This window comes from Myotis davidii, unplaced genomic scaffold, assembly GCF_000327345.1.
Source record: "Myotis davidii unplaced genomic scaffold, ASM32734v1 scaffold21, whole genome shotgun sequence".
Classification (NCBI taxonomy): domain Eukaryota; kingdom Metazoa; phylum Chordata; class Mammalia; order Chiroptera; family Vespertilionidae; genus Myotis; species Myotis davidii.
The window spans coordinates 51,098-64,671 of NW_006292573.1; the positions used below are offsets into that span (position 1 = coordinate 51,098).

The following is a 13,574-nucleotide window of genomic DNA, read 5'->3' on the forward strand; positions in this document are numbered from 1 at the left end:
CGGGCCCCTGGGCCATGATCAGAGAACCTTTGCCTGCCCCCCCGGCCAGTGATTGGAGAAGCCAGGCGGGGCAGGTGTTCGGAGAAGTACCTATATTTTTTTTTCAAAGTACCTGTATTTTTAATAATTTCTTGACATGGTACAGTGGGGCCTTGACTTATGAGTTTAATGTGTTCTGTGATGGAGCTCGTAACTCAAATTACTCGTAAGTCAAATCAATTTTCACCATTACAATGACATGTGATGCTGGGCTGAAGTTGTGGCATTCACTGTGATGTTTGCTGTGCCAACTAGCAGTGGCATATCTGAAGCTGGTTCATAACCCGAATTTTAGCTCGCAACTCAAAGCAAAAAATTGGCCGAGAGATGGCTTGTATCTCGAAAAACTCATTAGTCGGGACACTCGTAAGTCAAGGCCCCACTGTAAAAGAATTTTACATTATGTTCCAAGGGTTGTGGGGTGAGGAGAAAGAGCAGCAGAACTATTCAACAAACAAAAAGGGAAACAGAAATGTATGGTGGAAGGGATTTGAAGGGTGGGTAGGGGCATTGCCCAACTAAAATGTAATTGGTTTGTTACTGAATACTATTCATGGGAAGACAGCATCCTGACTCCTTCTCTATACAACATATTGGGAGTAAAAATGATGCATCCAGGTGGAAATATGATTAGGGGTTGGAAGACAGACAGGGAAAGAAGTCAGAAATAGACACTGAGAGAGTCATTGGCTGGCTGGCTGCAAATACTGACTCTCCATTAGTGATAGAATAAAAAAGTGGAGGATATCTCTGGAAGATTCAAGAGATAGGGGGCAACTCTTCTATGGTTTTGACTTGCCCAGCAGATTTCCACATACACATGTGTACATGCCTATGTTTGCATGCACAGACATATACCAATAATGGAAAACTAGAGTCCTTAAGATAACAAAGGCTACAAAGGACAGGGACAGCGTATGTCCTATTATATCCAGCAATCCATATGGGGTCTGAAAACTTCACAATGATGACAATTAGTGAAGATATGAATCAACTAAAATAGTTGACAGGGACAAGTCTTCCATCTTTGAAAATATCTACATCAAATCTGTTTACATAGATTTTCATCTGCATAATATAACACATTCTGACAAGACCACCACCACCACCAATGTGGTCAGTATTGTGCCGATAAATGTTTAATAACTGAGTAAACCACCCCACCACCCCACCCCCAGTGCACAAATTTTTGTGCACCGGGCTACTAATATTGAATATAAACTGTAATAGAAGAAATTTGAAAACATATATATTTTCCTTCTACTAGGCAGTGGCTATGTAAAAGAACACATTTCTTTTTTTAATATATTTTTTATTTATTTCAGAGGGGAAGGGAGAGGGAGAAAGAGATAGAAACATCAATGTTGAGAGAATCATTGATCAGCTGCCTCCTGCATGCTCTCTACTGGGGACTGAGCTGACCAGGAATTGAATCCTGACCTTTTGGTTCATAGGTCAATGTTCAACTACTGAGCAACACCAGTCAGGCAAAGAACACATTTCTTAAACAAACCTACACCTGCACTGTCCAATATGGCAGCTATTGAGCATTTGAAGTGTGGCTAGTACAAATTGAGATGGACTTTAAGTGTAAAGTACACATCAGATTTTAAAAACTTATTACAAAAGATTATGTAAATTACTTTATTAATAAATTTTGTATTGCTTACATGTTGAAACAATAGTATTTGAATATATTGGGTTAAATGAAATACATTATGAAAATGAATTGTACAGCCTGGCCGGGATGACTCAATGGTTGAGCATCAACTTATGAACCAGGAGTCATGGTTCTATTCCAGTCAGGGCACATGCCCGAGTTGCAGGATCAATCCCCAGTGTGGGGCATGCAGAAGGCAGCCAATCAATGATTCTCTCCATCATTGCTGTTTCTAGCTCTCTCTCACTCTCCCTTCTTCTCTGAAATCAATAAAAATATTTTTTTTAAAGAAAGTCCTCAAATAATGTCATTTCTTTATAACATTGATGAGATACCCTAGGATCTTAACTCTTGTTTACATCAATTAGCCTATGGTAAAACTGACTTTATTCATTTTGTTTTGCAAAACCTACCAACAACATTAAGTGAGAACTTACTGTATTTCTTTTTACATTTTTAATGTAGCTTCTAGAAAAATGTTAGTATGCTTTGTATGATGTTCCTATTAGACAGCTTTGCCCATAGATTTTCACCTTTATTTATTTATTTATTTATTTTTATTTTTATAGATTTTCACCTTTAAATAATTAGTATCCTGAATCAGGAATAACAATATGAGACTTTATTTTTGTCTTCATAGGGTCAGTCTGTATATGATGTTTCAAATTATGTTTTTTATCATAACAATATACTATGTACATTTTTCCATGTCAAGAAATGTGCTTTGGCCTTGGCTACTTTGGCTCAGTTGGTTGGGCATCCTCTCAGGCACCAAAAGGTTGCTGGTTTGATTCCTGGCCAGGGCACATGCCTGGACTGTAGGCTCGATCCCAAGTAGGGGACATGCAGGATGCAGCCAAGAATGTTTTATTCACACATTGATGTTTCTCTTGCTCTCTCTCGCTCACCTTTTCCCTTCCTCTCTCTCAAAAAATCAATAAAAAATAAAAGTGCTTTGCCATCTACACTAATAAAAGACTAACATGCAAATTGACCGTACCTTTGCTATGCCTTAAGCCATGCCCACCAGCCAATCCGAGAGACTATACGCAAATTAACCCAACCAAGGTGGCGGCCGACAGCCACGGAGCTGGCGCAAGCAGGAGGCTTGGTTGCCCCAATAATGGAGGAAGCCAAGCTTCCCTCCCACCCGTCCTGGCCAGCTCTGAGCTCCTCTCAAGGCTACAAAGTTTCAATTATAGAAGGTAAATAAATCCCAGAATAAAAAAACAGAAGAGACTGGGAGCTTCCATTGCCACAGGGGGCTTGGCCAGCCTGAAAACGGCCCTCAGCCCCTCACCCAGACTGGCCAGCATCCCAGTAGGGACCTCCCACCCTAAAGGGGGTGTGGCCAGCCTGCAAACAGCCATCAGCCCCTCACCCAGGCTGGCCAAACTTCCATGGGGTGAGGGTACCCATGGGGGTGTGGGGAAGGGCTTGACCAGCCTGCAGACAGCCATCAGCCCCTCACCTAGGCTGGTCAGGCACCCCAGTGGGGACCCCCACCATGAAGGGGGTATGACCAGCTGCATACAGCCACCAGCCCCTCACCCAGGCTGGCCAGGCATCCCAGTGGGGACACCCACCCTGAAGGGGGTATGTCCAGTCTGCAAACAGTCATCAGCCCCTCACCCATGCTGGCCAGGCACGCCAGAAGAACCCCCATCCTGATCCGGGACACCCTTCAGGGCAAACCAGACAGCTCCCACCTGTGCAGCAGGCCTCTATCCTATATAATAAAAGGGTAATATGCAAATTGACCCGTGGTGGTGGTGGGAGCCTCTCCCGCCTCAGCAGTGCTAAGGATGTCCAACTGCAGCTTAGGCCTGCTCCCCACTGGCAAGTGGACATCCCCTGAGGACTCCCGGGCTGCCAGAGGGACGTCTGACTGCCAGCTTAGGCCCAATGCCCCAAAGCCAGCAGGTGTCATCCCCTGAGGGGTGCCAGACTGCAAGAGGGCACAGGCTGGGCTGAGGGACCCCCCAGGTGCACAAATTTTTGTGCACTGGGCCTCTAGTCTCATTAAAATTCAATTATTTAAAGGCATTCCACTTAACCCAATCAGCTCTTGAATGCATAGATTTCTAACCAATTTTTATATGATAAATAATATGGCAATGAACATCTTTGTAAATAAATTCTGTATCTATCCTTAAAATAAAATAAGAGGATCAAAAATGTAAAACCTTTACAATAGGATTAACAAAATAGAGAACATGAAACTAATGTGCACAAAAGTAGTATATATGTACCTCTTAAATCTTATCATTTGTCTCCATCTTCATCACCACTCCCCTATTCCAAGCCAGCTTTGTCTCTTGCCTGGTAAAAACATAGCCTTTTAGCAGATGTAGCAGATCCTCTTTGATGCCCACATATAACTTCTTGTTGTTACCATGTCAGTCCTTGCTAGCCAGACTTCCTTCTGCCAGAATCTACTTTATTTTCCCCACAAAAGCTTTCTCCAGCTTTCTCTTACTCATATGGAGGAGGAAGTACCAAAAAAATTAGCACCGCCAGCACCGGTTTGGCTCAGTGGATAGAGCATCGGCCTGCGGACTGAGGGGTCCCGGGGTCGATTCCAATCAAGGGCATGTACCTTGGTTGTGGGCACATTCCCAGTGGGACATGTGCAGGAGGCGGCTGATCGATGTTTCTCTCTCATCGATGTTTCTAACTCTCTATCCCTCTTCCTTCCTCTCTGTCAAAAATCAATAAAACATATTTATAAAAAAAAAATTAGCACCTTCTGGGAGCATCTCTCAACCAAAAACAGGCAGGAGTTAGTGTACAAATACAGCAGCTCCTGATCCCTCCAGTGGAGTAACCCAGAAGCATGTGCTCTACACCATTATTCAGTTTGTCAGCAGGATTAAGCATTAATTACCTACATTGATATATTGTTTAATAATTCATCCTTTAATTGCTCCTGCCCTTCCCTGTCTCCCTTTCCCACCCCTTTCCTGGGATCAATTTGTTAATGAACTACTTGTCTTAGTATCCTTGTCTCAGGGTCTGCTTCTAGAGCAGGGGTGGGCAAACTTTTTGACCTGAGGGCCACAATGTGTTCTTAAACTGGACCGGAGGGCCGGAACAAAAGCATGGATGGAGTGTTTGTGTGAACTAATGTAAATTCAAAGTAAACATCATTACATAAAAGGGTACGGTCTTTTTATTAAATAGTTTTATTCATTTCTACGGCCCGCGGGCCGTAGTTTGCCCACGGCTGTTCTAGAGGAACCCAAAGTAAGATAATTGGTCTTTCCACTTTCACTCTTCCCTCTCCACAATCCATTCTCCACCTCAAAAGCTGGGCTATCTTTTTAAACTACAACTGTGACCACATCACTTCTTACCTAAAACTTTTCATTGATTTCCCACTGCTCTGAGGATAAAGACCACAAAATACCTTAGTTTCAAGTTTCTTGATGCTAGTTCCAATGACGGCTTTACTATCTGAATTCCTTTGCCTCATTCTAGAGACCTCACCATCACACAGAATTGTTGCATCTTGAAAATCGAAAATTCCAATTTCCCACACTCTGACCACAGTCTTCTATACTTATTTAGACACTACTATGCTCGTACCAGACCTCCAGTCCCTCAATTCTCCCCTTTCTTTCCATCTGTCAAACTCATCATGGCTTTGCTCATTCCCTATTCCACCTAAATTCCCAGCAACATGCTTCTACTGCTCCCTTACCCATACTCTCAACTCGGCTGGCCTTCTCTCCTGGTAGTATTAGCTTAGAAACCATCGATATTTTGAATGTTTTGTCAATCTGCTTCTGTTTCTGTGACCAAGCTGGAAATAAATATAGCACAGTAAGCTGTTCAGAACTTAAAATTTGTATAATGAGGTGTTTTCCCACTTTTCAGGAGAGTAGTAGATCCACAAGGAAGTGGCCCCTAATCTCAAACAAACCCAATAACTGTGTATATGTCTCATTATTTTCATAGGAAATTCTAAACCCTCCTCACTTTCCAAAATCCTTCCTCTGTTTACAGCAGATTACCTTAGATCGAATTTGCAGAGTAACAACCCTATCCAAGCCTAACTCTCTCACTCCTGTAGAAGGCCTTGCCATGTGCCAGGTTTTGTGCTAAGCCCTTACTCATAGTATCTGTGTGCTCTAAACCCCAAACCTTTTTCTCCAAAGACTGATTGTAAAGCCAAATCCTTTCATAATCAAGATCTGAGCCAACTTCCCAGCCTCATCTTCCACCTGTCCTCCAGAAACATTCTACCTGCAGTTCCGGAAATGCTATCCAGACATGGGGAGAACCTGGAGCCTGACGCAGTAGACCATATCCAACAATGCTGGGGGCAGAAGCCGGGAATAAAGCTGAATTCTTGTTTACAGGAATGCTATCATAGCAAACCCTGCCAAGGAGGAGAATGCAAGCCATGAACAGTGGAATGAGGTTGAAAAGTCATGAGCCAAAATTTCAACAAATGGGGAGACCCAATTAGGAGAACAGGAGCAGATTGGAGGTAGAACGGGGTTAATAGGGAAGAAATAGACATGGAGCAAGATGTGAGTTATATAATGTTCCAGGTTATATAATGTTCTTCCTCTTCATTGCTGCATAGTTGCTTCCTTCGTGTCATTCCAATCCTATTAAATGTCACCTACTGAAAGGCCTTTCCAACTATCTCATCTATAGTAGCCACTTGGTTACTCATCACATTTCTGTTTTAATCCTCTGCATAGTACTGTAGTGCTAGCTATTTTTTTTATTTAACAGTTGTCTATTTTTCCCCCACTAGAACGTAAGCTCCATGAAAACAAAGCTTTTCTCATTTACTCTGTATCCCCAGTGGCAAGAACAGTTCTTTAAATACAGTAACTATTTGGTAAATACTAGAGAGATGAACTAAAGCTCAGGAATATGCGGCCTTTTTTAAAGACCTCCAAGCGATTCTGACTTCAACCTTTTGGGCTATATCTGCTTTGTTGCTCCCACCATGCTGAGATGTGGAGGGTGGTGAGAAGTGACCTTGAAAAGTGCAGAACCAGACCAGACAAATGAAGCATTGCTCTCTTTTTCCAAGGCCTTGAATAAGCTTTCCTCACATTCAGTTCAAGTATCATCTTCTTTAATAACTATAAATACTGAGACAATTAGTTCAAATACTGTCTGGCACATGCTAGATACTCAATAAATGTTTCTTGAATTGTGTTGCTCAGAGATTTGCTCTAACCCACTGGGCTTGTTGGAGTTCTCTGCCTCGGCTTTCATATATTAATATTAGCTATCATTTACTTAGTACTTGACATATGCCAGGTATGGTGCTAAGCCCTTACTCATAGTATCTATAATATCCCATTAAATCCTCAAAAGAATACTGCAAGAGAGGGCTTTGTTTTGATTTGTTTTTAACTAACAAATGAGAAGATTAAGACTTAGAGAGGTCATATAAATGGCAAGTAGTAGAATTGGGGTTTATATTAAGGGTTTTATTTTCTAACCTACACTGTCAATGTGCAACCACTATATAGCCTGCAAGGAATGCATCCGCATTTTTCAGTGTACATTATTCCTGCCCCAGCTATTTTATTAACTAACTAGAGGACCGATGCATGAAATTCATGCAAGAGTAGGCCTTCCTTCCCCTGGCTGCCAGCACTGGTTTCCCTCTGGCACCCGGGAACCAGGCTTCCCTCCAGCACCCAGGACCCGGGTGTCCCTTGCAGCCCCAGGTTCGTCCAGAAGGTCATCTGGAAGGACATCCAGTTTAATTAGCATATTACGCTTTTATTATTATAGATAATGGAATCTAGAACAAGTTCCCAAATATCTCTTAGTCTCTGCACCTATAGAATTGAGAATTAGATGAAGTGAACTCCTTCATCTCCTCCAGCTCTAAACATCATATACATTTATGAGTTCCTAGACTTTCAAGCATTTGGTTCTAAACACCACCTGCTTCTGCATTTCTGTGTATCTCATACTGTGTTTACATCAAAATAACATAAAACATTTTCCATTACCATGAGTTGTTTTCTTGAAGCCATTCTACTTAGTTTGAAATATAAAAAATGAAATGAAGTCACATCACTAAAGCCCAGAAGTTACTTCCTCAAACACAGTCTGAATATTTCCTAAGAGTTAATATCATTGGTCTAATCTATTTGAAGAAAATACTCATTAATTAAAGTTTTTCTGAGGAATACTTTTTAAAAATATATATATATTATTGATTTTTTACAGAGAGGAAGGGAGATAGAGAGTTAGAAACATCGATGAGAGAGAAACATCAGTCAGCTGCCTCCTGCACATCTCCCACTGGGGATGTGCCCGCAACCCAGGTACATGCCCCTGACCGGAATCGAACCCAGGACCCTTCAGTCCGCAGGCCGACGCTCCATCCACTGAGCCAAACGGGTTTCGACGGAATACTTTCTTTATAAAGGTTTTATAAAAACCCTTATAAAAAATCTTTTAAAAGAATTACATTTTAGGCTGTTTAATGGTGGTACTAGCCCTTGTGCATGTTTGGGTTGGGGGGATGCAATTGAACACTAGTCTCTGACATGTTTATTTTTGAATTTTTCTAATTGTAAAATTTGGAAATATAGAGTGGAGAGTAGAAGAGGAAGAACCTGGTCTAAATCCATTTTTTATTATTGTTATTAATGAAATAGTGTCGGGCAGTGGGAGGAGCCCTTGGTTCTTTTCTTGATGAAAACCCATTATGAATCAACCTCTCTGCGCCCCGGTTTGCTGAGCTTCAGAATCACTGGGTTTAGACCAAATAATATCTCAGTTCACGTCCAGACCTATGAATTAATCCCAAAAGTACGAAAACCTGGAAAGAAGTCACTTCTAAATGCTGTAGCAAGTTTGAAATCATACCCTTATCCTGAAGCAAAGATCAATTCTTAGGCTGAAGGTGACAGCCCCAGGGAATTAAGAACAAAAATTTAAGTCTATTTTTAATAAGGCTACAGTACCAGTGAAAGCTGTACAATTCTAAATCTGACACAGGCTGGGTAACTGATTCCCAAGCTTCACCACTGAGGCTACAAGGCTGTTTTGATGTATTTTCTCCACTAGCGGTGAAGAGATGAAGAGGAAAGCAAACCGGAACAGAATCGGGCCACCGAGGGCAGCACACAGGCTGATCCTTAAAAATGTCAGAGACAAATTTGAGAGAGGAAAATAGAAAATGTAGGATTCAGCCAGTTCATAAATGTATTACCTGTGCGATAGAATGTTTTTATAACAAGATCGTCTTCGAGGATATGGTAACACACTCTGTGTTCTTTCCAACCATTCTCAACGATTGTACTGACAAATGCACATGGATCTGCCTGTCGGTCTCTGTCTTTCCAAACGAAATAATAATAACCTTTGGCCTGTCCTCATACATCCAATTTTAATGTGAAATCAGTGTTTAAGTTTTCCTTCTGACCATTTTCTGTCCAGCACCATTAGGTGGCTCATGTCCAGATTCTATTTTCCCTTGCCTGTTATTTACCACCTCCCTTTGTACCCAACATCATGCATCCATATGTCAATGCACACCCTAGAACTGAAGCAGAGTGGGTGCCTGGTGGGATGACTGTATATGAAAAGGTAATTTTTAATCAATGTTTTTACAGCCAAGACAAACTTATTAGCCTTAAATAGAAGAACTCTGTGGGATTTTTAAAATCCCCCCTTAAAAAGCAGAAATGATTTGAAGAAATAATAATCTCTCTGCCTCCACCTCCATAGAAAGTATTCCACAGAAAAAGGAACTTGGAAAAAACAGGAAGTTCTCACCAAATAAATAAATAGGTTCTAAGTTGGGAAGTAGCATTAGCAAGAAGGAAAGGCAGATGAAGTCAAAGTGTCACTGATTTTTCCTATGTCCTTGGAGAGAAGATTGCTGGCTTGGAGTCACTTTGCCTGCCCAAGACCATCTTACATGAAGACATAACTCCGAGGTACGATTCCCTGGGCCAGCAGGTTGACCCTAGTGCTAGTGCCTGAATAGACCATCTAGGCTTACTCCAGAGCAGCTTCTTGAGATCTGCATGACCTCCCCCCACACACACACAAGCAGAGGGGGTTGGTTCTTCCTGAAAGCCACTTATGCCAAAGCTATCCCAATAGCAAGGCCTCAAAATCACTATAAATCTGATGCTACCCTAGAATTCAGCAGAGAAGCTTTGAGCAGGAAAAAAAAAAAAATGTGGCCTGCAGCATTAAAAGGGCAAAATGAGGCTCTTGCTAACCTTATAATAAGTTGAGTTAAATAATAGGTAAAAATTTTTTGAGTGCTGAATATGTGCCATGAAGGAAGCTTTGTGATTCATATGCATTATCTCATTTACGCCTTATAAAAACTCATTATGGTTTAGATGCAGTGGTTCTCAACCTTCCTAATGCTGCAACCCTTTAATACAGTCCCTCATGTTGTGTGAGCCCCAATTTCATTGCTACCTATTGAACATAATTAAAGCATAGTGATTAATCACAAAAACAATATGTAATTATATATGTGTTTTCTGATGATCTAAGGCGACCCCTGTGAAAGGGTCATTCGACCCCCAAAGGGGTCGAGACCCACAGGTTGAGAACTGCTGGTTTAGAAGGTAAAAGAGGCTCAGAATTAAGAATCCAAGGTTGCAGAGTTGGTAAGTGGTAGAGGTAGGAATGAAGTCCAGTTCTGTGGGATGTCAGAGCCCCAGCTCTGCCCACTGATTTATACTCAAGTACTTAAAAACCACTTTAAAAGATGTTTAAGGATGATGAAATCTCATGGTTATGCGCAATAAATGAAAGCTCCTAGGATACTTTATATGATATTCACAACCACTACCAACATTTATTTTGTTCAAATTTTACATTATTTTCAGATGCCCTTCTAGAGTTCAGCAACACATTTTTAAAATCTTCCCTAAAATTCAGATACCCAGTTTTCTCAAATGCACATACACAGAGACAACACGCACATATACACACCAGACATACAAACACCACCCAAACACACACTACCCAGATAAATACACACAGAACACAAACACCACATAGAGACCATACACACAGAGACCATACACAAATACAACACAGATGCACAGATCTCACACACACTCAGCTCCACACATACTCCATGGATCCCAAATACCTCACAGAAACACACACACAGAGCATATAGCCACATATATACACACAAACACACTGCAAATATACAGACAGACTACAGATACCCATGCGCCATACACACAGTCAGAAATTCTTCATGGGATTTTGTTCCTCCTTGTCTACTATACCCTAATTTATGTCCAGTTTCCACTATATTTATCATCTCATTTACATCTTATCTCCTGCTACTGGTCTCTTCTCGCCATTCCACTCCATCCCAAATAGCTTTTCCTTCCATTCCCCAGAGCAATCACCAACATAAGACAGTTGTAATTAATGAGAAGGGACATTATACCATGTCAAAGCATAGCAAATGGATTAAAATTGAGTATTAGACACCCCTCATTTTAAAGCCCCTGTGTAATTTCTGCACTTCTGAATCTCTCACTGACGCTGTGCTCTTCAAGCCTCCTGACCTCCTGCTGTGTTTTTCCTGTGCTCCCCTCACTGAAGACCCTCCTCACTCCTCCTCCCTCTTCTCATGGTCCCAGGACCTTCACAGGTTTCCACTCTTGCACTCACCATTGTCGATCCATTCCAGGTCCTTAGACTTCACTTTTTATTTCCCACGTGCTCTACTAGGGTATTTTCCTTGAAGAGAATCATTTTTCTACTTTGGAGAAAAACTTTGCAACTCCCTCAGATGGCAGAATTAAGTTAATGTAGCTGTGGTTTTAATAACAATTACTTTATTTCTTCTCTCTTAGAATGTTTTTGTTTAGTAAACAAAAAACAAAAAAACATCACTAGTAATTTCAATTGACTTATATAATTTATCAAAAACCAATTTGATGATATGACTGTTTTAATAGGTATTTTCTCAAATATTCGCAGATTTGTATTTTCAATACCATAGGAACCATTATTCAAGAAATGGGATATTTTGAATAATCAAATATTCTGATTCATGGAGCATTATCAAAACACTAGACATGAAATACCAACTTTCAAAGAAGTAGCACAAAACACTAGTAGGATTCTCAATCTGCCACAATGGAAGCATGGTAGGAGATGATAATTAATAAGAAATTTAACACTTTTAAGCCTCATTTTCACCTCTGTTTAAATATTTGCCTTTGTGGGAGAAAAAAAAATAAATGATTTTCATAAAATGCTCCTGGCATATAACAAGTATTGAATAAATATCAGTGCCTTGACTTCTTCTCCTTTCGCCTCTCCAATTAAGGAAGAACCACTATTATATTCTATAACACACTTTCCTGTTTCACTGATGATTCTGAAGACTCTTCAGATAATCTTATAGTGCCCTGGGGCTTCCATATGAATAATAGTTCTTACTGTTCTGTGCTCAGTGTTAGAATCTATACTAATAAAAGGGTAATATGCTAATTAGACCGGATCGACTGGACATCTCACTTCCTCCCTCACAAAGCCACAGTGGCGAGGGGCCAAGGCAGAGGCAGTTAGGGGCCATCAGGCCAGCAGGGGAGCAAGTAGTTAGGGGTGCAATCAGGTTGGCGCAGGGGAGCAAACAGTTAGAGGGTTACCAGGCCAGTGTGGGGGAGCAGGCAGTTAAAGGCGCGATCAGGCCGGCATGGGGGAGCAAGCAGTTAGGGGCACAATCAGGCCAGCAGGGGAGCGGTTAGGGGGTGAGCAGGCAGGCAGGCAGAGGTGGTTAGGGGTGATTAGGCAGGTAGGCAGAGGTGGTTAGGGGCGATCAGGCAGGCAGGCAGGCAAGCGGTTAGGAGCAAGTGGTCCCAGATTATGAGGGGGATGTCCAACTGCCAGTTTGGGCCCGATCCCTGTGGGATCGGACATCCCCCAAGGGGTCCCAGATTGGAGATGGTGCCGGCTGAACTGAGGGACAACCCCTATCCCATGAATGAATTTCATGCACCGGGCCTCTAGTACTAGATAATAGCATTTATTATATACTAGAGGCCCAGTGCATGAAATTCGTGCACAGGTAGGGTTCCTAGGCCTGGCCGGCAATCAGGGCCAATTGGGGCCTTCTGGCTGCCGGCCAGGGCCTTCCTTTTAGCTGCCAGCTGGGGCCTCCCTTTCCCAGCTGCCAGCTGCCAACCAGGGCCTTCCTTCATTCCGCGCCGCCCAGTGGTGGTCAGTGCACGTCATAGCGAGTGATTGAACTCCTGGTCTCCTGGTTGAACTCCTGAGGGGACAATTTGCATATTAGGTTTTTATATATATTAGATTATTAGCTCATGGGGAAAATCTAATTATAGTTTCCCATGATTACTAATTTGTAGCAGTCATTTTTGTTATTCAACTTCATTAGCAACATTTGCCCTGACCAGGTCTTAGTCAAGTAAAACTGATTCTATGTTGCCTTATTCAAGAAGTTGTGCTTATCGAGAAGGATCGGACTTCTCGTTAATGTCTAAACAGGTTTTTAGCTACCTAAATGAATTACTTAGCAAAGTCAAACTGTCTATTTCACATTAATTTCATATCATTTGTAGTATTTTCATTTTTGATGCTCAAATTAATTTACTCTTAATTCTTCATACAAAACAAAGTAAAGGCCTCAAGGAAAATATCTGATTTGTGTTATCTGATGCTCAAATTAATTTGCTCTTAATTCTTCATACAAAACAAAGGCCTCAAGGAAAATATCTGATTTGTGTTATTGTAGAAATATTAGGTTTGCCACTTAAAATATATTGTCAATTTGTCGGTTGATATTTTAATTTCTATATTTAATCTTTCCTTTTGCTTCTTTTTTGTTCTTATTTTCAGTTTCTTATCCCACCAGTAA

At 41.4% G+C, this 13,574-nt stretch overlaps 1 protein-coding gene across 1 annotated transcript in view; it reads left to right on the forward strand.

Moving 5' to 3' along the window:
* Positions 1 to 11,830: 11,830 nt before the first annotated feature.
* Positions 11,831 to 13,574, forward strand: part of GPR33 (G protein-coupled receptor 33) — a 2,818-nt gene continuing 1,074 nt past the window's right edge. The window contains exon 1 of the mRNA XM_015565485.1: positions 11,831 to 11,841. Within this exon, the coding sequence (XP_015420971.1) occupies positions 11,831 to 11,841 (11 nt within the window). The remainder of the gene's footprint in view (positions 11,842 to 13,574) is intronic.